At 42.6% G+C, this 27390-nt stretch overlaps 1 protein-coding gene across 2 annotated transcripts in view; it reads left to right on the forward strand.

The window, feature by feature from the left end:
* The window catches only part of VMP1 (vacuole membrane protein 1), a 188373-nt gene that overhangs the window by 14356 nt on the left and 146627 nt on the right, over positions 1-27390 (forward strand). The window contains exons 2-6 of one of the 2 annotated variants that reach the window (XM_029611543.1): positions 6477-6578; positions 7258-7318; positions 9144-9279; positions 14719-14809; positions 15819-15929. In XM_029611543.1, coding sequence (XP_029467403.1) covers positions 6564-6578; positions 7258-7318; positions 9144-9279; positions 14719-14809; positions 15819-15929 — 414 coding nt within the window. In that variant the 5' untranslated portion in view covers positions 6477-6563. The remainder of the gene's footprint in view (positions 1-6476; positions 6579-7257; positions 7319-9143; positions 9280-14718; positions 14810-15818; positions 15930-27390) is intronic. The other variant, XM_029611542.1, reaches the window with a different exon arrangement.

A 27390-nucleotide genomic window follows, 5' to 3' on the forward strand; every position in this document is an offset into this window, starting at 1 on the left:
TAAAAGGTTTAAGTTAGCTGTAGCTCATAATTGGGCTTCCTGCTATTCTACACTAACTCTTTGGGACAGCCTTCCAAGTGAACTTAGACTGACCAAGGAGGAGTTGTCTTAAGCCACCTATGGTTTCTTAATCAGGCATTTAGGATTGTTTGCCTGAGATTTACTGACTATGGTGTTGCCCTGGCTTACCGGGCTATCCAGATCTAAGATAGATAGGTAAGCCATAAGCATTTTGCTTTATTCATGCAGCCTTTTGAAATTTTTTATATTTAGTGAGGATATATCTCACATATGGCGAATTAGTATCCTTTGCCTTATTTTCCATTTTTATTCTTCTTTTATTTTGATACTTTGATTATTCTGAGTGGTAATAGTATCATACCTACACTTCTGCCATAATGTAACTATAACCCAGGAAGCCTATATATGCTATGTATAAACGTCTAATATTTATTTTTTATTTTATTAAATTATCAAAACCATAAATTGGGTGTACTGTGGATTGGTGATTACTTTAAGTTCTGCCAGCTGTTGACTGTGTATTGTCAGATTGTATTTTATAATGGTGATGTTTTATTAAAAGTATTTTCTGTTCAAGTAAACATAATCTTCCCTGAAGTTAAATTTAGTATTCTAAAGCTGTGAAATAATTCCTCAATATTTTACATTGGACATGATAGAGGAGAAGAAAAAATAGACAAATGTGAAGGGGTCAGACCAATTTTGTAGTCTTCTTTTTTCTTTTTCCCGCTTTCATTGTTTCTATATCTATCAAAATTCAGTTAACCGTGACACAAATGTAGGAGCTTCTGAAGAAATACTAGGTATTATTTAGTGCAAAACCTTACCTGGACATTTGATCATAATCAATGTTAGTCAATAAGCATTCATTACCATCTGTGAGAGCCTCTTGTGCAAGACATCAAAGTACAGTTGTAGTAAACAATCTGAAATTATGTCTGTTTTCTGGAATAAGTGTATTTGATGCAAGTGTGAGAATAAGATTTGGTGACCAGAGGAGCTTTGGCTAAACAGGGTTCTGTATAAAAGCATTCAGTCTTCTTATTGTATGGCTCCCAGGATTTCTCATAACTGCTGAATCTTCGCACAAGCGTATGCATAATCTACAACTCATTGGACTGTGTCTTATGGTTCCAGACATCACTGTACATTGTTGCAATGGCTGGGGTCCTCTGGAGCCTGCTGTTTAATTCTTGGCTACTTCCCCCCCCCCCCCAGTTTTGCCTAACTCATTGGCATTCCTTTTCTGAAGGAGTCTTTCTAAATACTGATAACTGAAGTCATTATGATGTATCCATAAGACATGGTGTAAAATCCAAATAATATATCCAAACATGTAAGACAAAAAACACTTCTGGTATATGTGAGTAGTGTTGTGGAAGCTCTGCTACCCCTTCAGCCCCTGCACAATTCAGGGCTGCCTCCAGAACAGTATAATTATTGCTGCTTTGTAAATGTTGAATAAACTGATACATAAGTAGGGAAGTTTGATTTGTCATGGTGAATTAGAACCACTACATTCTGATTGTTGATGCTTGTGCTAACTCTACTAAATGATACCTACTGCTGCAATGAAATACTCTATATAGTTGTAAATGGAGTTGCTAACAAGGTCTGCTGACTAACATGAGATTGTATGTGTGCCTTGAATTTCATTAGGTTACTGACTTTATTTTTAAGCAGCATCTAAGAACTCTAGGGTCTGGGAGCGCTCCAGATTGCTCTGGCCAATAAACAGATTGGATATGAAGGTTGTCAGACTGGCACTTCAAGCTGTACTGCCAAAGATAAAGGGAAAGGCAGTGCCATGGTGGTAGCATGCGTCAACAAATAAGGGGATAGATACTTGCTTCACTGTAATGGCAGAGGAAGAAAATATGGTATTCAGTTGAACAGAGAAGAACTCTCCTAGTTGACAGCTTCCCACGTTTCAGGAAAGAATCATGCAAGACTTTCTCAGCAGGAAAAGGCTAGACCCAGGAAAGTAGGAGCTTAACCAGGAGGCTTTCCAAGTGATAGTGGAACAATGGGGACTACTACCCGTGGACTTAATGGTGATTCGAGCTAAGGTGGGCAGGTTATTCAGTTAGTGAAAAGAGGCAGGATTCAGCAGGATAAATGACTTAATCTGACTTTGGCCAAAGGGTAGGCTTCTGTATGTATTCCCACCATGATCTCTGATAAGGCAAGGTGATAGAGGATAAAAGATCACCCCTCAGAGGTGCTATGGTAGCCCCAGATTGGCCAAGGAGCATGTGGTATGCAGGTCTAGTAAGGCTCTTAGTGGGGATATCCTGCAGCTCCCCAGAAATCAGGGGTCATTTTGGCAGGGTTCAATACCGACGGAAGACCCATCTCTGGTTCTGTCTTACTGCCTGGCCCTTGAAAGGGCACATCTGTGAAGCATAGGGTACTTCCAGGCGGTAGTGGCAACCATGCTCAAAGCTCATAAGCATGCCACCTTTGTTGGCCTAGAGTTTGGAGTCTATTCAAAGCTTACTGCAAGGAGAATAGAATTTCTCCAATGAAGACAGACAGACATCTCATGAATCCTAGACTTCTTGCAGAAGGGTTTTCACAAAGGCCTAGTACTCAGTTCATTGAGGGTGCAGGTGGTGGCCATATGCTGCTACAGAGGCCGCATTAAGGGTGCCCATATAGCTGCACAGCCAGATGTGATACACTTTTTTTTTCTTTTTTTTTTAAAGGGGTGAAGTGCATTGACCACCCTTCAGACCAATTGTTCTTCAGTTGGATCTTAACCTGGGCCTTAGAGCATTAATAGGGGGCACCCTTTAAACCATTGAAGCAACAGTCCATTAAGGATTTGTCATTAAAGCCTACCTGTCTGATAGTGATATGTCCTGCCAGACGCATTTTGGAGTTGTAGGCTCTCTCATGCATGGAACTCTGCTTAGTAATTTCGCCTCATTCATTCACCTTCAAACCAATGCCCTCATTCCTTCTGAAGGTAGTCTCCCCATTCCACCTGAATCAGGCAGTGTCCCTGTCAACATTCAGAAGGGAGGAATGTAAAGGGAAGGACAACATCCTTCACCTACTGTTCACGCATCATGTGATATTAAGATACCTAAAGGTGATGAACCTTTTCAGGAAATCAGATAAGTTATTCATGCCATTTAGAGGACCGCAAAAAGGAGAAGTAGCCTCCCAAGGCCAAAATAGCAAGATGGATCAAAGAAGCCATCTCTTCGGCATATGTACTTCAAGAAACATGACAACAAAAAATGCCATATGGCTCATCTAATTTATCTAGCCCTTAAAATTCCCATCATTCCCTTGGAGATCCCCTATATTTATCCCATTCTTTCTTGAATTCAGATACCATTTTTGTCGCCACCATTTCCACTGGGACGCCATTCCATTCATTCACTACCCTCTCTGTAAAGAAATATTTCCAACGATCACTCTTGGGTCTATCCCCTTTCACCCTCATCCCATGACTCCTTATTCTAGAGCCTCCCTTCCATTGAAAGAGGCTCGCCTGCTTTGCATGGAAATTGCAGAAGACAAGTGCAAACGGTGCTCCATGCACATTCCACGAGAGTGCAGGCATCTTCCTGGGCAGAACCATTGTCTGTCTCCCCAGGGGAAATCTGCAGGGCTATCACATGGTCATCCCTGCACTCATTTTCAAAACACTAGAGGCTGGAAGTACAGGCAAAGGAAGAAATGGCCTTTGGGTCCAGTGTCATTAAGGCAGCCTTGTTTTCATTCTGCCCAGCTCTTTGTATCTCCCAAGTGTAATGGACTAGCCTAGTAGGAGGAAAAGGAAGGTAAAATTGTTCTTACCTGATTATTTTCTTTCCTTGAGTCCAGCTAGAACAATTCAGGCCCCACCCATGGAGTAGCCTGGCTCTCTTTCATTCTCTCTTCCTCCTTTCTCTCTTCTTTGCCCTCTCCTGAGGGGAATATCTCAAAGGATGAAAACAAAATTAGGTATAGATACAGATACGTAAAGAAAGAAAGGGATAAGAATGGGTTCCTTGTCGTATTGCTTTGACAGAAGGCTACTGGCAAGGGCCTATGCCAGCTCCCTCTTATAGTTGAGAATGAGGTACCCTCTCTCTCTGACTGCTGAAGAGCAGGCAAATTCCAAAGGTAATGTACTGGTCTAGCAGGATTCAAGAAAAGAAAATTATTGGATAAGAGCAATTTTACCTTATGTAGTAAATGCAGAATTATCTTAATTGCCACACTTTTTTTTGGTGAGAGCTTTATGAATGCCAATGAAGTATTGTAATATACTGTACAAATTATGTGGGCAAAATAACCACTCTTCAGTTTTGCAACCTTTCATATCTTGTCATGTCCAAGAAAAATAGAAAGTGATATTAATAGCAGTGTTTTGTATAAAATGAAGATATTGGGTAGGCAAACATAGATTTGAAGCGAGGCTAGTACTGGTGTCTTACAATTTCTACCAATCTGTGTGTTAACGGGAATGTCACAGCATTTGTGTGTGTGTGTGTGGGGGGGGGGGGGGGGGGGTGGGGGTTTGAAAGATGTTTTTGGCTTGGAAGATATTGAAGCTCTTGATTCAGGGCTGGGAATTCCTTCCTCTCTGCTGAAACACTGAGCTGGTGTTCTGTTTCATTTTTCACACGTGATCCTGTTTGAATGCACGGTTTTGTTCCTTTGCTGTGTTGACGTGCAGGGTGCAAGAGAGGCACCGAATGCTGCACGTGCTGTGCTGCTTGGTGATGGTGCTGACTGCACGGGTCTGGACTGGGGAATATTGCAGGAGGGAATAAAGCCACTAAAGGATGGTGTTTTTCAAAGCCTTGCTGATTAGATGAAGTCGACCATGATATCTCGATAACAGACAGCACAACAGTCCATTTGCTTTTCGGAAATGCGTTAAATAGCAGTTGAAGAAACCTTATGATTTTGACCCTTGGATTTTAGTTGCCTGCAGACACCTCAAAACTTTTAAGTTTACATCACCGCTTTTCAGCTCTGATTCTGTCCCCACACACGTCTGGTTTTCAAGTAAATGATAAGGAGTATGCATATGCTATATTTGGATGTAATTTACCCAAGAACCATGCTCATTTACATATATTTACCATGTGGACTGGAGTTGCAGACCACTGGTTTAAGCTGACGAACATTTTATAGACGGCTGTAATTTAGAATAATATATTTGGTTTTATGTGCGTTATAGATAATGTTAAATCTGTCTCAGAATCGCACAGAATGTGGCATTCATCGCAGCCAATTCTTAAAACCATCCTGCTGCTAATTCTTCCAGCGTTTGCATGCATTGGACTTTGACTTTAAGTTTCTTGGAACAGTAACACGAGAGAATGAAGTCTGTTTTGCCTCTTGCACAGGCAATCAGCTGTTCGGGAGACTGCCTGTTGCAGCACCTTCTACTTTATGGTCTAGTACAGTAATTGCACAATTTTGTTTCCTAGAGTTTAGAAGAGTTTGTAGAGAACCAGGATTTCATCTGAAAAGATGCGGGTATGGGTTAGTAACCAAGCGCTGCAGAAAATGACCTGTTTAGGTTGTGTTCCAGGATGACCTTATTTTGAAGTTGGATGAGAGGCGGCAGAACATTTGTTTAGATTTAAGGATATTTTTTCTTGGCACTAGTGATGTCTAGATTGCGAATATAATGTCTGAGAGGAATCTGATACCATGGATGGGGGGGGGGGGGGGGCTCAGTAAGGCACGCGTTTGCTGTCCTCTAGTGCTGTGATCCCATTTCAGAGGGCTTGGAAGGTGAGACATTGTAAATGTTTGGAGCGAGTCCTTGCCATTCGTGCAGCAGATAATGAGAGAAGACTTGGCATTCAGAATTGCTGTAGCTTTTTGTTTCCTGCATCGGCCAAGCCAATCTGTGAAACATTATTTTAGAGGTCCTTAGGAGCAGAACTGTGCTTTTTTTTTTTAAAAAGGTGATAGTAGTGCTGCTTCTCCCTCTACCAGACACAGCGTTGGCCCTCTGTATACAGTCAGCTCTTTTCTCCATAAAGGTTAATTAGTTAAAATATAAGACAGCTGTGTAGTATGGAAAAGAACATAATGCAGGAGAGGATACTGCTTGTGTTTTCAGGGCTGGAGGTTTATGCCCAAAAAGCAAGTTTCTCTATGAAATTTCAAATATTCTGATTTTAGCAAGTTTGCTAATGTTTTTACTTGGGTTTTTTTTTTTTTTAAAGGTTTTGTGTATTTGTTAATCAAGATGACATTTCATTCAGTTTCAACTTTGTGCAATTTTCCTAAAGTGGAAATATTCTGTTTAAATCTCTGTGCACTATAATTTGTATGTTTTACAATTATGTAGGGAAGAATGCTTGCAGGGTAGTTCTTGAGTCTGTGCCATATTTGCAAAGCATATAGTAAGCAAAGCCCCTTCTTTCAGTTTTTCATTCATACTAAGTTAACTTATTTTATTTCTTACTTTTTCATGCGCTCATCTTCAGATCTTCATAATATATTGATCTATGAAATGGCAGAGAATGGAACAGATTGTGAGCAGAGACGCCTAGCGATGACCAAGGAACAGCACAATGGAAGCTTTACAGGTAAGCTAGAAATGAAACGGAACAGGTCTAGGGCTTCATCACTTTAGGGGCAAATATCAGCATCATCAGACTTATTTCTGACAAAAATATCAAAGTTCATGGAGCGGAAGGTAATAACCCTGCTCACATCTCCTTTTATAAGAAGTGGCTCTCTAGATTTGCTGGCAAAGTGTTTATAGTTTGAGTAGAACCTGAAATTTGCAGGTAGTAATCCAAGGTTTGAGGAAAATACTCCCTGGAATTAGTGAATGAAGCAGATGGTGATGGTTCCCGGCAGCATCAGTATTGCAGAAAATAAAACTGAAATATCAGAAAAATTGTGCAGTTTTGTGGAAATCTTGGTTAATAATAGAAAGAAAATGCCAGAAATAATGGGGAATCCACAGTTAATTGTCATGAAAGATTGCTGCTGTGGGCCTGGCGTACGACACACTTATCCCATAGCAGAGAAATCCTTTCGTACATGTGGCCCTGTGTTAAGGACGAGCTGTGCCTCTCTGGCCTCTTATGCTTTGTAATATTTCAGACACACATCCTTGCTGCATGACATACAGAATAAACTTTTGCTATTCGTAGCCCTACTGTCCTGTGTTATGATGCAATAACGAATTAACTTGTTTTTGCACTCATAATTAGTAGCTAAGCTTTCTTCACAAGGTGTCTGTGTTCTTTCCTGTAGGGTGTCGCCTTTCTAAAGTTCCCTAGTGGAGCTAAAGCTGAATACTCCTGTTTACGAAAAGGTTGATCGTGTGATGTGGTTAATTTGTGTGCTTTTTTTTCCTGTTTATGCTCTGCATTCTTAACCTCTTTGCTTAGTAGCGTCATCAGCTGGTTTGCATATAACGTGTGTGCTGAATGGGTGTTTATGTAACAGGTTGCACTTCTACTGACTTATTCAAGGCTTCCCAATTTTCAGCCTGTCGGAGCACTCACTTGGCTGAACTTTCCAGCACCACTTGTTCTTTTATTTAAACTAAATTGTTGCAAAGTGAATTGGATTGTAATAGCTACAGAATTTAAAGCCACTAAAGACATTATGGTACAAATTGGTTGCATTTTTTAGTATCTGATTCTTGTGTTTTCTGGTATTTGCAGTTAGATTATTTTCACAACATGAGAAACAAGATTACAGATCCCAGGTTTTTGCTCTTTTGTTAATGAAGCAAGCCACCTCATCCCTAGTATAAGAATATAAGACTTGCCATACTGGGTCAGACCAAGGGTCCATCAAGCCCAGCATCCTGTTTCCAACAGTGGCCAATCTTGGTCACAAGTAACTGGCAAGATCCCAAGGTGTAGAGATTCCATGTTGCTTATTCCAGGGATAAGCAGTGGATTTCTGCAATTCCCCGTTAATAATGGCTAATTGACTTTTTCTCCAGGAACTTGTCCAAACCTTTTTTTTTTTTTTTTTTTTAACGCAGCTATGCTAATAGCTTTTATCACATCCTCGATGAATTCCAGAGCTTAATTATGTATTTAGTGTAAAAAAAACCCCCAAAAAACCCCCCCAAAACATGTTTTCTTATTAGTTTTAAATGTATTACCCAGAAACTTCGTGTGTCCCCTGATCTTTGTACTTTTTGAAACAAGAGAGGCAGTAATTTGAAGCAATATTGCCACCATTGCCGCATTCTTCATAAGACATGGTCATGATCCTGGCCCATTAGTGAAACCTCTTTCGAACTACTATTTGGGATCTTTATACCACTAGTCTCTTGTGTCCAAATACCAGATAAACAGAACAATAAGTGACAACAGAGAACCACGAAGTGACAGATAATGAAAAGCATGTTATTGTCTTACATACGATGTACAAACTAAGTTTCCATGGAGCTGAAAGCAATGCTCAGGAAAGCTTTCTCATGGATACCAGATCTGCATGTGGTCCCTCTGTTAGCCAGTTCTGGGACACCATGACCACCTTGTGATGTACCTCTGTGTCTTATCAATTAATTAGTCCATCAGATCATTGCTTCTTTGTTGTCCTACACTGTGACTTGGCCTGTGGATCTTGGGTACATCAGAGTGTGGTGTCTGGGCTACAGGGAGTGAAGGAGATTTGACTAACTTTATAGCAGTAACCTCGGCCTGCAGAAGAGATGTTAAGTGAGCCAGAGCTGCTCCAAGTAAGCCATCCTGGGGAGGGGAGAGGGAAAAATCAGACGGAAGTTACTGTTCGTAATAGCTTACTTCACCCCTCGCCAAAAAAAAAAAAATTCTAGATCTAAAACTAGTTACATTGTTTGTAATAGGTCAGATACTATCTATACAGGTTTGGGTTTTTTTTTTTTTTAATTTGTTCTTTCTCTTTTGGAATGAGAATCTAAACTCCTGGAGCAGGCTCAGGTATTTCATAATACATCTTGCACCCTCTGTGTTTGTTCAGTTAATGCGGCTGGGTAAACAGACACAGGGAGGTAAAGGGCAGTGGTCATAAGAATCAAATGACAGATCTGGGATTAGAACCCATGATGTCAGCCGCCTTGCTGCTGCTCTTGTGCCGTTTCCACTAAGGCGAATGGATGTGCCTAATAAAGTTTTCCTTTTGTTTTCCCTTTGCAGATCCCTCTCTGCTGAGTGAAAGGAAGAGGTGGGAGAGAGAAGAGAGGCAGAGTATTGTTCTCTGGAGACAACCATTCATTACCTTACAGTATTTTTTCCTGGAAACCTTAATAAACTTGAAGGAATGGACCATAAAGTAAAGATCTTTTCCCTCCATTGCATTCCTAGGCTCTCCGTACAAAGCACATGTTATGATTTTTAATATTGCCTAATCCATTTCTGGTAGATCTTCACTGTTCATGAAACCAGGCAGAAAAAAAATACTATTTCATGTCTAATACCAGTTTGCTGTGACAGATAACAAGAAGGCCACTACATTTTGGTTGTATTGCTTTGAATTTTAGAAGAAAAGCCCTTGCATCAAAGCCATAAAATGTCCATCTGGTGGTGTAACTTTGGCTCATGTGTGGTAATAGCCTGGTAAATGTTTGCTCAGCCCACTAGTTAAAAATCTCCTTTTTGCAGCATCACTGTGATAAGGTAGAAAAGTCCAGCTGTCTTCTCACCTCTTATGACACCAACAGACTGTCATGAGAGGGAAGAATGTAATGCATATGGACACCCAAGGCACTTTGAGCAACACATGCATTTCAACTGCTATTTTGATTGGGACACAGATCAAATATACAGTAATTTTAGAAGCCAGAGTAGTTATTTTTTTTTCTTTATTCATGGGGAGGGGGGGGGGGGGGGGGGGAGTCCAGTTTAGGATCTGTGCTAGGCAAGTAAGTGAAACCTCAGGTTCTTGTTAATGCACTTGGAAACCATAAAGTCATACTCGGCAAATCTTTATCAGGGCAGGGTTCAGGATATGTGGAGCTCTTACTAATGCTGCTGCCACTTCTGAAAGGACTCGCCGCGTTCTTTATCAGAACATAACGTACGTGTAGCTTCTCTCTTTAGAAACAGTTTGCAAGCTGTGAAATAACTTGCAGCCTACAAGGATAGACTGTCATTTTTTCAACTGGTTTAGTTTTCACCCACTGAGCGTGATTAATAGAGGCTGTAAATAGGATCTGAGAATTTGCCATGACCCATCAAGTCTAGGATGCATACAAGCTCAGAGCGATTCACCTCCTCTGTCCCAGGATAGAAAACATTGGTGATCCAGTATATGGGGGAGAGAGCCTTTGTGCAGTGACGGAAATATCCTAATTTGATTAACTATGTATAGTAACTTTGTTCTAAGCTGTTTCCTACAGTAGTGGAAATAGGACTGAGAATGCATTTTGAGGAATCTGGGTTTACATTTCGTATCCTCTGTTTTCATTCTGTGTATTGCATGGACAGCGTTTAACAGTTCAGAAAAGTATGGCATCCCTTTAGCTGCCAGTTTGTTACTGTAGCAGAGCTTATTTGACCCATAGGGCTGACTGATAGATAGAAAAACAAACAAATCGTGACCTGAGCTGTGGACCACTTTCTTCAGTTATAGCTTTTACTAGCGGAGCGTTCCAAGACCTCGTTTGTCGCAGTATGGGCAGAGGAACTGTCTTTTACCAAACTGGCCTTGAGGACATTAGCCAGGCCTGCTTTTTGCACAGAGTATTCATGCATATTTTTTATCTATGAAAAGATTAAGAATTGGCATTTTTTCAGTTGTCCTGGAAAGCAGACCTGTTTGGGGGGAAAACTTGTTTTTAGAGGAATAGTAGCCCTGCTCTCAGAGCTTTGGGTTTTATTAGAAATTTCCAAACGTGAATACTTGGTGATATTTGGCTTATGTGCTCCCACTAACATGCACTTTACTGCTGGGGCCAGTTCAGACTGCCAGAGGATGTCTGACTTGCTGCTGGGTAAGTGTTTATGATTAAAAAGTGTAAGTTAGCTTGATAGTAAGACCCGGGTTGCTGCAAATAGCCCCCAGAAATCTGTTTACACAAACTCTCCCCTTCCAAAATGTTGGGCCCTGGATACTTTGTTCTAGGCGCAGGCCTACCCCTTCTGAAAATGGAAGCCAGTTTTGATCCACTTTATCACTGAGCAGTTGATTTTAAATTCCTTTTGGATTGATTTGTAATCTATTTAAAAAAAAATGATATTGCTGACAGAAAATTGTTCCTTCTCCTTCCTCTGGGAGAGTGAGTATCACAGAAACCATTTTTACCTCCATAAAGGACAAGCAAATTTCCTGCTTTACGCAGTGGTTTGCAGTTAATGATCAGAAACCTTCAGTATCTGGGTTGCTGCATACCCACAGGAAGCTAACTTTCACAGCCGTGCCTTTTACTGTTGTAAGCAGGCTGCGTTTCTGAACAGCATCTTAGCTAGGCTTGTAAAATATTGCTGCAATTGGATATCCTTTTGATACCCAGACATTTTTGAATGCTGTGAATATGGAGTGCAGCAAAGTATTTGAGGGTGTGTTTGGGTTTTTTTTTTGTGTTTTGTGGTAGAATTATGACTTGGGAATGCGCCCTACCTGATCAGTTTTTGTTTAACCCTTTAAAGCACACTGCAGAGCCAGATTAGGCAGTACTGGTTTTATTGTGTGTGGGGAAGGGAGACAAATGGACTCCTGGAAGTCGGTTGCACTGGGATGTAGACTGAAGCAGAGGTTCTGTTTTCTCTAATGTCGACACGCCGGAATAACTCTGCGTTGCTTTGAAGCTGCAGTATTAAGGCACACGTAACGCTGCATTTATAAAGCAAATGTTTCGCTTCTGCTTTGGGAAGGTTCGTATCCAGGAGGCAGTGCTAATTTAAACTTGTGTGAAAAGAAAACCTGGGACTGGGGCAATGCAAACTGGTTCTGTTACTGAACCAGCTAATGAACAGTTGAATTTTCAGCTGCTTTCTCCTAACTCTCCTCCCCCTCTACCCCCCAAAAGGGAGCCCACTTATGAGCCAGTGACTGAGAGGAAGGTGACCTGGAACAGAGAGGCTGGCAGACTGATCATTTTTATGCAGGGGCAGCTCTATAATGAGGCAGGATGAGGTAGCAAAGTTTTGGGAATGGCATTGATTGATCTCTTCACACCCCCCCCCCCCCCCTGCAGCAATGCATCACTGTGTCTTTTAAATTCTCATGCCAGCGGGGTTCCTCCACCCTGCCAGCAGGAAGACCTGCGGTGGTGCAGAAGAATGACGCTGGTGGGGTTTCCTCTCCCCTCCAGCAAGAAGACCCACATGGCTGCTCCTAATGGAGATTTGCCAGTAAGAGAGAGAGAGAGAGAAAAAGGGGTGGGGGGATTGACTCAAAAAGGAGGGAAAGGTGTGAGTTACAAGGGAGGGAAGGAGAGGGATTGAGAGGGAAAAGGTGAGTGGGACGGTAAGTGATTAATGATAAATGGAAGAAAAGAGGAGGGGGTGAGTCAAAAACGAAGAAAGGGAAGGGGAGTGTGTAAGAGGTAAAGGGAGTGAGTGGCTAAGAGAATGGAGAGGGGGAGAGTGCGCGTGTCTGACAGAGAGAGAACTTATGTGTGTGTGTGAGAAGAGTTTGTGTCCCCTTCCCCACCCCCTCCCCCTCCCTCCCTCCCAATCCACAACAATCTCGGTGTGACTGGAAATCAGCCGTTCCCAGATATGGAGAGTGGGAATTCTATCATGTATACTTTGATTATTGGGTGGTATTGCTGTTTTTGAAATGTTATTGTTTTTTGGGAAATTAAAAAAAAATGTATCCGATAATCTGTGTTATCTCTTATGAGATTCTTTTTATTGGTATGGTTTACTGTTGTTGATGTTTTCTCTTTCTTGATTTTGTTTTATGAGGAATGCTTGTTTCTGTTTTTCCATTGTTGTACTTCATACAGGGTCTGACTTGTGATTTCCAGCTCAGTTTTTGTCCACGCGTTTGTGTTTGTTTATACTTTTATGGTCTGTATAGTTTGTATTTGAGGGTGGATGTTCTGCATGTGTGACTAAGGTGAGGTATTCTGCTGGCATGTGGTTTCTGTGTAGGGATCTATAGTAGCCTGGCTTAATCTGTTTCCTAAGAGGTGGTATACTGGTATTTTAGGGCCTGGTGTAATAATTGCAGCGCGGCCTCTTCTTAGGTAGCATTGTTACTGTTTGAGTGCTGGCACTTAGTTCTGATTTGGAATGGAACACTTACTATATTGTAATTCGGTTTACTCGACTTTCTGAAGGTCAAGGCCAAACCCAACATGCTTTACTATAGGCCTAATACCATATGGTTCGGGAGTCTTTATTTTGCAGGGTTTTCTGGTTGGCACCACAGCAGTGCATATAAATATAATATATATGTTGTGTGGTTGGGGTTGTTTTTTTATCTTGAAAAGGTACATTTTGAATGTCCCGTTTCATGTAAATTTTCCCTTTCTGGGTTAGGGAAGTGATTAATATGAAATTGTAAAATAAATGCATTATTTTTATTAGTGTTTGAGGGGGGGGGGTCAGGAGTTGGGGCAGGACTGTAGGGTTCGCCTTGGCACCTAATGCCCTTGCACTGGCCTGAGGGAGTACACTGCACACAGACTCCCACCATTCACTCATCTCTTACAACTCTGGGGTATTTGCTAGGGAAAGGTGGGAGGCAGGTGGTAAAGGGTTCCTAGGAGTTTGGCAGAATTGATGACTTCCTAAGCATTTTATCACTGTCATGGGTGCCACAATCTTAAATCCGGCCCTGTCCTGGCAGCCCCTGAGAAGAGAGCGAGAGGCTGCTCCTGAAGTCTTTGCATTGGCTGCCTGTGTCTGTATAAATTCAATTAAAACTCTAAATTTGATTTTTTTGCAGTTTGGCAGAAATTGGCCCTAAATATTTAAAAGATAAAATTAAACAGCACCATTCCCTTAGCTCATTAATGTCTCATCAGTAAATTTTATTAGACATCCCATGAGGTTCTCTTCTCTAAAAATCCAGACTAGGTCTCGCTCCCCCCAGATCTGGCGTAGGTAATTGGCTATGCTGCTGGGCCCAGTAAATTTGTTTCGCAGTGGGGTCCTTAATTAAAGCAGTCTTGTATGGTCTTCAAGGTCTGATTAATAGTGGAGGCTTGGTGGGAGGTCCCGTTTAGGCTTTATCAGATAAGTGTGGCTTTCTTTGATTTTATTCTTTTCCAATCTTTGTATTTTAGTTAGCTTAGGAGGGGTTTGAATTGAAGTCATGGTCATTTGTGAATTTTATAGGTACAAGTGTTATTGCTTGAAGGTAACTTTCCATTTTATTTTTTAGAATTTTGGGTATTTTTGGACTGAATTAAATGCTGCTCATTTTACTGGGTTAGAGCCATTGATTTTGGAAAGCGGAATAGAAATCTCCATATTAAATTCAAATTATCTGCATGTAAGAATACAGTGACTCATTCTTGGTGATTTAAGACCATTTGTTGGATGCTCCAGATTATAACCACCTTTCTATAAAGACCAGAAGTTGGCAAATTTTAATTTTTTCTGGAATGCCATCATTTCAAAGATAGATGACTTGGAAATGTTTTAATCTAAGTAGAATTTTTTTATTAGCCTACTGGTATTTTAAGAGAGAATTTTCTTTTTCCCTCCTCATAGTGTTCTGTTGAAACAATTCCATGTTAGTGAGTTTCTACGTTTGTTCCTTTGTGACTTGTCTATTTTTGGAATACATGAGACTCTATTTTTTTTTCTTCCTAAGATTATGGCATCGTCGTAGGATCGTGGTGTCTCTTTTGCTGCTGCTTGCAGTGCTTACAGCTGCGTATTATATTGAAGGTGCACATCAACAGGTATGGAATGAATCATTCTCCCTCCGTTTCAAAGCCTCAAGTATTCAACAGTGTCACAAAGGCCATCAAAGTAACCTTCCTAACAAATAAGGAATGTGCCTTTATTGTGTTTCCTTACTTTATGTCTGCAAATTGTTTGTGCACGTAAAAGTTGATTTTATGCATGCAAGACTTTCATGCATGTTTTATGTGTGCAAATAACAAAACAAAATAACTGCAACAACAAAAAAAAAAAAGATTGCAATGAAGCCAAAGCTCCTGTTTAAAATGTTTCCTGTGTAAAAACACCTACGAGGGTCTTCTTTCAGCATAACGGATTTTGGGCCAGATGTACTTGCCCATTTTTCTGCCTTTGGAGGAAAACTGCATGTGAGAGGTGTTTAGACTGCTGGAATTATGGCCTGGGGTACATAGAGAGCACAATTCCGGGTAGTTAAACAGCTGACTAGAACTTCTGGAGTGAAAACTGCTCTCTTCCCAGGAGGGTTTCATTAGGCAGATTGGATTTTCTTTTTTCTTTTTTTTTTTAAGCTGTTCAAAAAAAATATCCATTCCAGGGCAGAGAAGTTAGAGGGGATTTGATGTTTTCAAACACGCAATAGCAGGTGCAAGATCCATGAGTACTTTTGTACCCACCTACTGTAGCTGACTTTAAAAGGGAAACTCTGCAGGTCCTTGTGAACCTTGTGCCTGCTTGGGTTACTCAGAATTACCTCTGTAGAAGGCAATAATTAAACCGTGTGGGTAGGAAGCAAGCTGGCACTGCGGGGATTCTTTATCCCATGTACTTTGCAGGTGCAGAGTACACAGAGTAAAGTACGCATGGGGACTTCACACTGTGGGGGTTTGTTTACAATTTTCGGAAGGTGTTTTTCTGTGAGTAAACACCCATTTACCCAAGGAAAACCTTCTGAATTGCCCCCATAATATCCAGTATTTTGTGCTACTCCTAACTTAGAACGAGACACTGCACTTTCTCTGACCTTGTCATAATGATTTTATTTTTCAGTATGTGCAGTACATGGAAAGAAAGTTTTTATGGTGTGCCTACTGGGTAGGCTTAGGAATTCTGTCCTCTGTTGGACTCGGGACGGGCCTTCATACCTTTCTGTTGTATTTGGTAAGTGCAGCATTATCCACTAGAACTAAAGTCATTTTCACTGATTACATGTTATACTTGTGACTGAAAATAATAAGTGCTGGAGTATTATCGATGTTTGACATGGAGGAAAGCACGACATACTTCTACATGTCCACAGCAAAATCAATTCAGAATGAATGAAGATAGTGCCTAATTTATGCGTACAGTCTGCAGAAAATGTGTGTTTTTGGACTCGCTTGGCAGGTAAAACCAGGCTTCTGAATTCCTTGCCCTGTTTAACGCAGCTTCAGAAAACAAATGATGCATGCAAGCTCTTATACAACACAAGTGTCTGAGATATGCCCTGAAATGCTTATGATGTTCAACCCTGTGAAAATAATAAGTTTAAGGGCACAGTAAGACATTTCTTTAGCAGTATAGAAACCTAGCTAGGACCATGTGGCCCATCCACATGCCCTGTCCAAGCTAAAGCTAAACAGAGGCATGGACTCCCACACGTTGATTTGAGTTTGTTGGCATGAAGGCATCCAAAAATGGAAGGAAATCCACAAACTCTGCTTTCTATAAAATGCTGCCGAATGAGTGCTTCCACCGAGTACTTGGAAATTTTGATACAATGCAGCAAGATTCATGCTAAAAATGTCTCCATTTTTAAGAACAGAAAAAAGTGTGTGTTTATAAAATGCAGGCGATTGTTATATATGTCATACCTGGAGGAACAAGTACCTCATGCATAGCAAAACAAAAACCTTCCTCCCCCACAGTGATATGAAAGCTCAGTCAATTTCTTCAGACCTTCATACTAGGCTAACTGCCTTTATTCGCTTTTTAAATAATCGTTGCGCTGTGTCTACCTATTACTATGTACTAAAGAATATTTTTTTTACAGCAAATGTTTCTTGCATATAAAAATCATGATTTTGCTTTAAAGATTTTCTTTAGTACAAAGTAATTAATGGACATGGACCAATGATTATTTAAAAAGCGAATGAAGGCGGTTAGCCTAGCATGAAGATCTTAAAAAAAAAATGACTGAGCTTTAATATCACTGTGGGGGAGGATTTTTTTTTTTATATATAAAATTTAATCAAAATAAGATTTTCCATTTTGTCAGACCAAAGGTCCATCAAGATCAGTATCCTGTTTCCAATCCACGTCACAAGTATCCCAAAAGGCTGATAAATTCCATGCTCGTATCCCAGGGATAAGCAGTGGATTTCCCCAAGTCCACCTTAATAATGGTTTATGGACTGTTCTTCCAGGAGTTTGTCCAAACCTTCTTTTTTAAACCCAGCTACGTGAACAGCTTTTACTATATCCTTTGGCAATGAATTCCAGCTTTTAATTATGCATGGAGTAAAAACGTTTTCTCATGTCTTAAATATATTACCTCATGACTTCATTGCATGTCCCTTAGTCTTTGTACTTTTTGGAAGAATAAGCAGCCAATTTGCAAATACCCATTCCACTCTGCTCATTCCCTGTATGTACCCGGATCTGGTTTTATAGAGCTTTACCATATCTCCTCATAGCTGTCTCTTCTTCAAACTGAATAGTCCTAACCTCTTTAGTCTTTCCTCATACAGAAATTGTTCCATCCCCTTTATCATTTTGGTTGCCCTTCTCTGCACTTTCTAATTCTGCTATATCTTTTTTGAGATGTGAATTGTGCGTAATACTCGAGGTGTGGTTGCACCATGGACATTATGATATTTTTCTTTTTTTATTCTCCATTCCTTTCTAATAATTTCTAGCATTCTATTTGCTTTTGTGGTCGCTGCCGCACAGTGAGCAGAGGATTTCAACATATTATCCACGATGATGCCTTGGTCCTTTTCCTGGAAGGGGACTCCCAATGTGGATCCTTGCATTGTGTAGTTTATAATTTGGGTTACTCTTTCCTAAGTGCCTCACTTTGCACTTGTCCACATTTAAATTTCATTTGCATGCCAAGTCTCACAAAGTCTTTTGGTAATTTTTCACAATCGTTTGTGGTTTAGCAACTTTGAATAATTTTGTATCCTCAGCAAGTTTGATCACCTTACTTGTTTTTTCCATCTCTGTCATTTTATAAATATATTAAAAAGCAGTGGTCCGAGTAGAGATCCCTGGGGCATTCCATTATTCACCTTTCTCCATTGAGAAGACTGACCATTTAGCCCTACTCTAGGTAGATCATTTCACACGTCTGCCTTGCTTATTTCCTCAAGATTTTAGTTTTTTTTGTTTTTTTTTAAAGAATTGCTAACTTCTCGCTAGGATGGAACATTCTTAATTCTCTACAAACAATGCTATTCTTCCACTCTTTCCCTGTTTAAACCTTGTTTCCTGCATTGCTCTGGTGGTAGAATAAGACAATTTGCCAGTTCTCCTCTTGAAAGCTTTCCTGAGTTAGCCTTGTTATTACGGTATTCGGTACAGCTGATGAGTTTGCATGGGATGGCGTCCTGGTGTGCAGAAGAGTTGAGCAGGTTTATGTGACAGCTGAATTACTCTTTTAGAAGACTTGGGGTTATTTTCTTTGTCTGCAACATATTTTATGATTGTTAATAGTTTATCTTCAGGATAGCTTAATGATGCAACAGGACTGACACAGTTCTTCAGGGAGTAAGGGATTTCTTGTTTCTTCCACCCAAGCAGTTAGTGTAAGGGCTGAATGAGTTGACTTGCAAAGGAAGGATTTTTTCTTTTTTTTGCTAGACGTGTCCAAAGAACCTCTAATGAAGTGTGTAACTAGCTGACTTGGTAACTTGATAGGAGTGTGCTGGAGACCTTAATCTAAAGATCTGGTTTTACACTGTTGTCTGAAGCATGCTTGTTTGCCCCAACATTGCCTGGAGCACTTTGGTTATGGAAGGACTACTGTTCAGTGTAAAACATTCTCCAGCTCTCGCATGTTTTTATTAATGTGCCGGAATGCTGTTTGGTTTAGTACATGTCTGTTAAGTCTTCTTTTTGTGGATGTAACCATTCAGATCCGAGAGGAAGTAAATGATTCTCACATTATCAGAAAGAAAAGTACTAAACTTGAATGGATGAGTATTCATCCTTTGTGTACAGGTGCCGAGATCTCTGACGCTTAACTGCTAGTTCCAGCATATGTCAAGAACTCGCTGCTTCCGTGTCAAACCATCGGGGTCATGCATGTCTCTCCCACTGTAAGGTCAAAGTGCAGAGGACCACATGTGCCACCTCAGCTGCTGATACAGAGATACCTTGTGTTTTGCATTTCATTGACAAAAGTAGGAGGTGGGAAAGGCTAGGGCAAGGGAAGCTGTTCTGCAGCTCTGGGTTTAATTTGATCTGCATTAATCCCCTGTTACTAAGTGCAGTAAGGTAGGAAATGAAAATAATCTCTCTATCCAATTTCAGGTTTGAGCAACTCAAAGGACTGAGTCTACTAAAAGCCTTAAGAGAACTTTGTTGTAGTGCAGAGGAAGCAGAGCTGAAGCACTTGGCAGGGAAACTGACTGCTTTTCAGTTTCACAGAAAATGAGCTGCTGCTATTGTGAGCAAACATAGCAGCATAGTATGTAGACTGAAAAAAAATGACAGAAAATCATTGCTGCATCTCTTAGCCATGTTCTGTGTTTTTAGTGTTTAGGAACAACAGGTTTTGTGGTCCTGCTTCACAAGAGTGGTAGCAGAAAGGAGGCTGGAAACTGCAGGCTGGTTAGCCTCACCTCAGAGGTAGAAAAATTAATGGAGACTCTACTGAAAAAAAAAAAATAGTGAATTATCTGCAATCCAGTAAGTTGCTGGATCCAAGGCAGCATGGATTCACCAGAGGAAAGTCCTGTCAGTCAAATCTGATTTTTTTTTTTTTCTTTTATTGGGTGACTAGAGAATTGGATTGAGGAAGAGTGCTGAATGTGATTTATTTAAGCAAAGCTTTTGATACGGTCCTGCATAGGAGGCTTAGGAATAAAATGAGAAGCTTGGGAGTTGGTGCCAAGGCGGTGGAGTGGATTACAAACAGGTTAAGTGACAGGAGACAGAAGGTAATGGTAAATGGAGCCTGCTCTGAAGAGAAAACCATGTTAAGTGGAGTGCCACAAGGATAGGTATCGGAATGGGCTCTGTTCAATATCTTTGTGAGCAACATTGCAGAAGGGATAGAAAGTAAAATTTGTCTATTTGTGGATAATACTGCAACAGAGTGGACACGCCTGAAAGAATAGAGAGAATGAAAAATGATTTAAGAAAGCTTGAAGAGTGGTTGAAAATTTTGCAGCTGGGATTCAGTGCCAAGAAGTGCAGAGTCATGCATTTGGGCTGCCGAAATCCAAAAGAGCGATATGTGTTGGGGGTGAAAGACTGATGTACATGGACCAGAAGAGAGGGGTCTTGGAATGATAGTGTCTGGCAATCGGATGGCAGCAGAGCAATGCGACAAGGCGATAGCTAAAGCCAGAAGAATGCTGGGCTGCATAGAGAGAGGAATATCTAGTAAGAAAAGGAAAGTGATAATCCCCTTGTACAGGTCCTTGGTGAGGCCTCACCTGGAGTACTGTGTTCAGTTCTGGAGCCCATATCTCAAAAGGAATAGTGACGGGATGGAGGCGGTCCAGAGAAGGGCGACCAAAATGGTTTGGGGTCAGTATGGAAGACTTATGAAGAGAGGCTGAAGGATCTGAATATGTATTCCCTGGAAGAGAGGAGGTGCAGGGGAGACATGATACAGATCTTCAGATACCTGAAAAGTTTCACTAATGCACGAACTTTGAACCTTTTCCATTAGAAGGAAATCAGTAGAACTAGGGGTTATGAAATGAAACTCCATGAAGGAACAACTCAGGAAATATTTCTTCACGGAGAGGGTGGCAGAATCCTGGAATGCCCTTCTGGAGGAAGTGGTGAAGACAAAAGCAGTCAATTTCACCTTCCATTCCCTCCTCCCTCACATCCGGAGGCATATTCAACTGCCCCTGCCCCTTCCCTCCCCATGTCTTAGAACAGTAGGAAATCTGTGAGCAGGCTTGCCTCGTGCTGCTGCTTCCTCCTGTGCCAGCTTCCCTCTGCAGTTGGAACTATGCGGAGCCAACAAGTCTGACAAGACTGCAGGGTCCTGTGCAGTTTCTGTTGCAGACGAGGGCCAGCAGAGGGGAAAGCAGGAGCACCTGCAGATAAGCATTACTTCCTAGTGTGTAGCAGATGGACTCAGGACCAATGGGTATAGTGTGCTCCTGATAGCAGTTGGAGATGGAGTCAGATTTCAATCTGTCGTCAGCCCTAGTACATATACCCCTGCAGGAAGCTCTGCTCTTCAGTATTTTCCGTCTCCATAGTAGTTCGGGACTCTATACATGCTTGCACAGCGTTGGAGTATTCAAACCAAAGAAAATTCCAAACAAGAAGAAAACTTACCTCTACAGACGAGCCCCGCTCTCCTGCGGTGATACCTACGGGTCCCTCCCCCAGTCGAGAATTCCTGAGGTGATTTCCGAGATCCCTCAGAGGTATGCCTCGGTCCGGCAGCCGGTTCCCGGCGTGGACTTAGCCCCCGGCAATGGGAGAGGCTGAGAGGCAGCGGGTACAACACCGAGCGCAGCGGTGAAGATACTTTCCCTCTCCCCCCGCAGCCGGAGACCGCCCGAAATGAAACCCGGGAAACGCCGAGACAAGGTAAGGTAGAAAACTTTCTAAAAGTCTCCAGTCTCAGAGGTTCGGAAAGCCACACAGATCGTCAGTCGGGGTCTATGTTATCGGGTTAATCAGCCCCGTCCAGGCTAGACTCCGATCCGATATGAGGGTCCTCCCACGTGGAGACTGCTCACGTGGTCACAGACGCCATTTCCCATCGATCGCCATTCTGTCTGCCTAACCGAGCCGTGCACACAGAGACGAGCCGGGCGCACAACGTACTTGTGTCCGAGGCCCGAGCCGCTCTTTTCGCGGACACATGGGGGTGGTGGGGGGGGTGTTCGTGCTTCTCCCACCCCTTTTTTTAAACCCTGGGGCACCTGTAATGATCCTTCCGCAGGTTCACCTACGGAAACCTTGTTACGACTTTTACTTCCTCTAGATAGTCAAGTTTGATCGTCTTCTCTGCGCTCTGCCAGGGCCATCGCCGACCCCGGCGGGGCCGATCCAAGGACCTCACTAAACCATCCAATCGGTAGTAGCTTTTGTATGATTTTGATTTGCTGTACATCGTTTTGGTCAGTCATGTACTGGATGAACGGTCTATAAAAATTTGGAAATAAAGAATTCAAAGGAGTGTGGGATAAACACTAGATCCCTAAAGGGACACACCTGACGGATGGTTCTCACATGTATGACACACTGAACATGTGACAGTCATGGGGCTAAATGTAAACATACACTCTGCATCCTCAGGAACCCCCTTGACCCCCAACAATGGGTGCAAATCAGAACTAAGGCACTACCCATACAACTCACCACACAAAGATATTCTGGTTCTGATTATATCTCTGTAAAAGCAAAACTCCCTCTACTACCAGGCACAATAGCCCTCCATATGAAAAGACAGTAATTTACCATCAATGCATGTCCTATTGAGAAAACACAACAAATAAGAATGATACAAATGTGTACATGCTAATAAAATATCTCTCCCTGGTCACACACACAGAACTGACCTTCACCAAGTACAGAAAGACCACAAATTATAAATATGGAGATAGAAACTGGAATGGAAACCCAAAAAAGCCACTTTGCATGCAATGCAAACCTGGAGACATAGAGAAATATAGCACCTAACATAGTCCCAGGATCTGCAATAATGCACACAAACTAATCCACACAAAGTTACACCTGTATTATGGAACACACTCAAACAGTAACAACCCTACCTATGAAAAGGCCACACAACAACTATTAAACCAGGCCCTAAACAGTAATACACTTCCTATTAGGAAAACAGAATAAGCCAAACTGCTAGAGATCCACACACACAAATAATTGTAAAACTATCCTAATAAATGTTACAAAACAGCAGATGAATAGAATAACATCCAACAATTGAAAACTCATAAAAATTATTAAAAACTGTCCAAATATCAAAATATTTCAAAACAGCAGACATCATATAATACCCAATAATTAAAATGGCAGTCAACCAATAAATATTAAAAAGCCACCTGTACTTAACCTCTCCAGCAACTCTCCTTCTCCTTTTCCTTGCAGGCCAGTAGCACTCACCAGAAGCAGCAGTGGCTGCTGAGCTCTATCCTCATGGTCCTCTTCCTTAGGGCCCACAATCAGTCACAGATGCCAGTCACCTCCCTGACCAGTCTCTCATTCTACGACACCCGCACAAAGCCGCCATTCGCGCACACAAGCAAGTTTCCTCTCTCACGTGGAGCCTCTTCTCATTGTTTGGCCCACTAAGCCTGACCCCCGCTCTTCAGCCGCTGCCGACTTGGCCTCTGGTGGCGGACACAGCGTCCCTCCGCAACCAACTGCATCGGCCCACTGGAGGATGACCAATTCCCCAATAGGCTAGTCTGCCCCTCGGGAGAAGAGAAGCACAACTGGGGCAGTGGGACACCGGGAGCCGCGACACACCTGCTGGTGCTTTGCGACATACTGGTGTGTCGCGACACACTGGTTGAGAATCGCTGGGCTAGAAGATGGAAAAGAAACAAAAGTGGGCATGGGGGTAACTTGCTGGTGTGTCGTTACTACACTTAACCAATGAACCTTGATACCTTTGAACTCCAACATTGCTTTCTGCTTCAACGGCAAGGGGAAAAGGGGAGTTGGATTCAGATAACAACCCACGAGGGCCCTGACATTTATGGTCAGGGGAACTGATAAGCAAAGGGGTAACCTGCATGGAGCAGCAATTATTACCTGTAAATGAAAGCAAGGGACTTTTACCCTTAACCAATAAGCCTTGATGCTTTTGACACAACTACAACATCATTCCCTGCTTTGACAGCGGTAGGGGGTGGGGTGGGGTGGGGGAAGAGGAATTGGATTCAGATGACAATGAACACGGGCCCTGACTTTTACAGTCTGGGGTACTGATATGCAGACATAAGTGAAAAATGACAGGATTGCTTCTAAGGCCAAGTCAATAAGCAAAACACATCAGCACACTGTCTGAATTTTCAGGAAGGCTGGTCACCCAGTAAAAATATTGCTTGTAGTAAATTTTTACAGGTTTTCATAAGGCTTGAGAATAACTGCATTGGGGGGGGGGGGGGCAGTTGCTACTATAAGAAGCTAGCTGGGTAGACTGGATGGACCATTTGGTCCTTTTCTGCTGTCATTACTATTTTACTATGTTGGTTAAGACACAAGAATTGGAAAATGAATGAGGAAAAACCAGGTTGCTGAATTATGTGGTTTTTAGGTTTATTTTCCCCCATGCCACACCTACCCCCAATGAGTTCCAATCAGAGCATACCTTCCACGAGCTTTTCCATATCTGAGTGCCTCTTTCTTTATCTGTAATAGGCATTTCTGAATTGCCTAAGTGCCGAGGCTCTACATAAGAGATGCCATACTGGGTCAGACCCAAGGGTCCATCAAGCCCAGTATCCCGGGTCAACAGTGGCCAATCCAAGTCACAAGTACCCAAACATTAAATAGATCCCAAGCTACTATTCCTTAATGTTTAATAGCAGTTTGTGGACTTCTCTAGGAACTTATCCAAATCTTTTTTTAAACCCAGTTACACTAACTGCTGTAACCACATCCTCTGGCAATGAATTCCAGAGCTTAACTATATGTTGAGTGAAAAAGAATTTTCTCTAGTTTGTTTTAAATGAGCTATTTTCTAACTTCATGGAGTGCCCCCTGGTCCTTCTATTATCTGAGAGAGTAAATAACAGATTTACATTAACCTGTTCCAAGTTCTTTCATGATTTTGTAGACTTTTATCATATCCCCCCCTCAGTCGTCTTCTCCAAACTGAACAGCCCTAACTTCTTTAGCCTTTCCTCATAGGGCAGCCATTCCATGCCCCTTATTATTTTGGTTGCCCTTCTCTGCATTTTCTACGATGCAACTATATATTTTTTTTAGATGCAGCGACCAGAATTGTACACAGTATTCAAGATGCAGTCTCACTATGGAGCAATACAGAGACATTATGACATCCACCATTATATTTGCCATTCCCTTCCTAATAATTCCTATTCCCTGTACGTACCCGGCTCAGTCCAGACCGCGGGTTGAGCCTCCTGTCCAGCAGGTGGAGACAGACCAAAACTGTGAGGGTATCCTATATCAGGACAGAGCCTACCCTACACCCCTTCAGTATTCATCTGTCTCCAGTAGGTGCAGGCAGTTGAACCTACGGTTTCCCTTCTTCTTCTTCCCTTAGTTTCCCTGAGGGGATTTTCTTTACTTTTGGTCTGGATCAAGAAAGTATTAAATTCTTGTTTAAAAAAAAAAAAAGAGGACTTGGAAAGTTTTCTCCCTTTTTTTCCTCACAGAGACAGTTCGGTCTCTTCACACTGATGTGAGCCTGTGGGGGGGGGGGCCTTGCCCATCCTAGACTCCTTTTTCCCGGTGACCATCTGGGGTAATACTGGTGGTCCAGTCCCTCCCCTATTATCTAACTGTCCACTGTAAAACAGTACCCTCTCAGGGAGTGTTTTTCCCCTGGCTTAGCTGAGCAGTTAAAAAAAAAAAAAAAAAAAGGTACAAGCAGGGCTGTATTTGTTACTTTTTAAGAACTGTGGACAGCTCCGGCAGTGTGCAGAGTTCAGTGCTGCCTCCGCTGACCAACTTCAACCCTGCACAGCTCAGCTGTTTTTACTTTTTTAGCGATTTTTTTTTTTCTTTTCTTAAGCGCTGATGCCCCGTTCCAGCGCCTGTAAAGCATGTGGAGAGTCTACCACATGTTTTTCCCATGGAGGCCTCTGTTCAGGGTGCCTACCAGGTGGGGAGGGTCCCTCATCAGTCCCCTCACCCTCAGCGACCTGGGGGCAAGTTCCCCACCGCGTGGCCAGGCCGTTCCCGGCCCAGAAAACCACAGGAACGGCGGCCATCTTGTAAGCAGGCTCAAGTGCAGAATCGGATGTGCAGGAGGAAGGTGAGCCTTTTATTTTTTAGTTTCTCCTCCGGATTTGAGCCCCCCCCCCCCCCCCGGGAAGTCTAACTCTTGTTTCTCCACGGAGTTTGTGCTTCTTATGCACAAGTCCTATTTAGCCAGCTTACAGCAGGAGGAAGATCCATCCCTGGACACCCCCCCCCCCCACCAAAAAACCCACGAGTTTCTCCTCCGCAACCTCCAAAGGCGCCGGCGGGTCAGGGCTCAGGGTGGTCCCGGGGGTCCTGCCGCCGCCAGTCCCAATTCCAGATCCACATGTTGACCTGCTGCTTCCTAACCCCCCCCTCAAGGGGGACAATCCTCAGGTGCTATGCTTATTTCAAAAGGAGGAACTAGAACCACTCATTCCCTTTATTTTGCAGGAACTGGGAATTGAGTTGCCCCCGGCAGATACGGTTACAGCCCCAGTGCTTGCCAACATGGGACCCGGTCCTGGCAGGACTTAGGGCTCTTCCATGTACTTTTCCTTTTCACCCTATGCATAAGCTGATGCTCCTTAGGGAATGGGAGTCCCCTGAGGTGGGACTCCGAGTGGGGAGGGCTATGGACAAGCTCTACCCCCTTCCTGAGGACTACTTGAATCTACTTAAGATGCCCAAGGTAGATTCCTTTGTCAGGCGGTTACCAAACAAACCACCATCCCGGTGGTTGGGGCTACAGCTCCTAAAGGATGTCCAGGACCTCAAGTTGGAATTTTATCTCAAATGCATATTTGAGGTCCTGTCCTTGGGAGTTTGGGCGACAAACTGCGGCAGTCTCATGCAGCGGACAAGCTTCAGGTGGGTTCAATAATTACTCAGCACCCAAGACCTCTTGTCTGCAGAGGCAAGGAGCGGATCGCTTGGAGGGAGCGATTGCGTATGGGGCAGACACCCTGTACGATCTTCTGCGAGTGCAAGCTAAGGCAGTGGTCTTCGCGGTCTTGGCCAGATGCCTCCTCTGGCTGAGAAATTGGTCTGCGGACGCCTCTTCCAAAGCGCAGTTGGGAACCCTTCCCTTCAAGGGCCAGTTGCTTTTTGGTGAGGACCTAGAGCAACTTATCAAATCCCTGGGAGAAAATAAGGTTCATAAGTTACCGGAGGACCACCCGAAACAGTCTAAGTCCTTCTTACTCCCTCGCACTAGATTTAAGGGGCAACACCGTTTTTTCACCAGGGCAAGGGGCTTGTTCCCGAGGGGTAATGCTTCCCAATCTCAATCCTGGTCTCATTCCTTTCGGGGACATCGGCCCTTCAGGGATAGTAGCCAGCAACACTCGGTCACCAAGTCCTCCTCTCAATGAGATGGGGCCGGCTCATTCCTCCGTTTTGAGACTTAGGTGGACGACTGTCCCAGTTTCTCGAGGAATGGGCCATCATAACAACGGATCAGTGGGTCCTAGAGATGATAGAAAAAGGCTACGTGTTAGAATTTGCTCGAGACCTACCGGATCTTCACCTGATCTCCCCC

Source organism: Rhinatrema bivittatum, chromosome 8 (genome assembly GCF_901001135.1).
Source record: "Rhinatrema bivittatum chromosome 8, aRhiBiv1.1, whole genome shotgun sequence".
In the NCBI taxonomy this organism is placed as follows: domain Eukaryota; kingdom Metazoa; phylum Chordata; class Amphibia; order Gymnophiona; family Rhinatrematidae; genus Rhinatrema; species Rhinatrema bivittatum.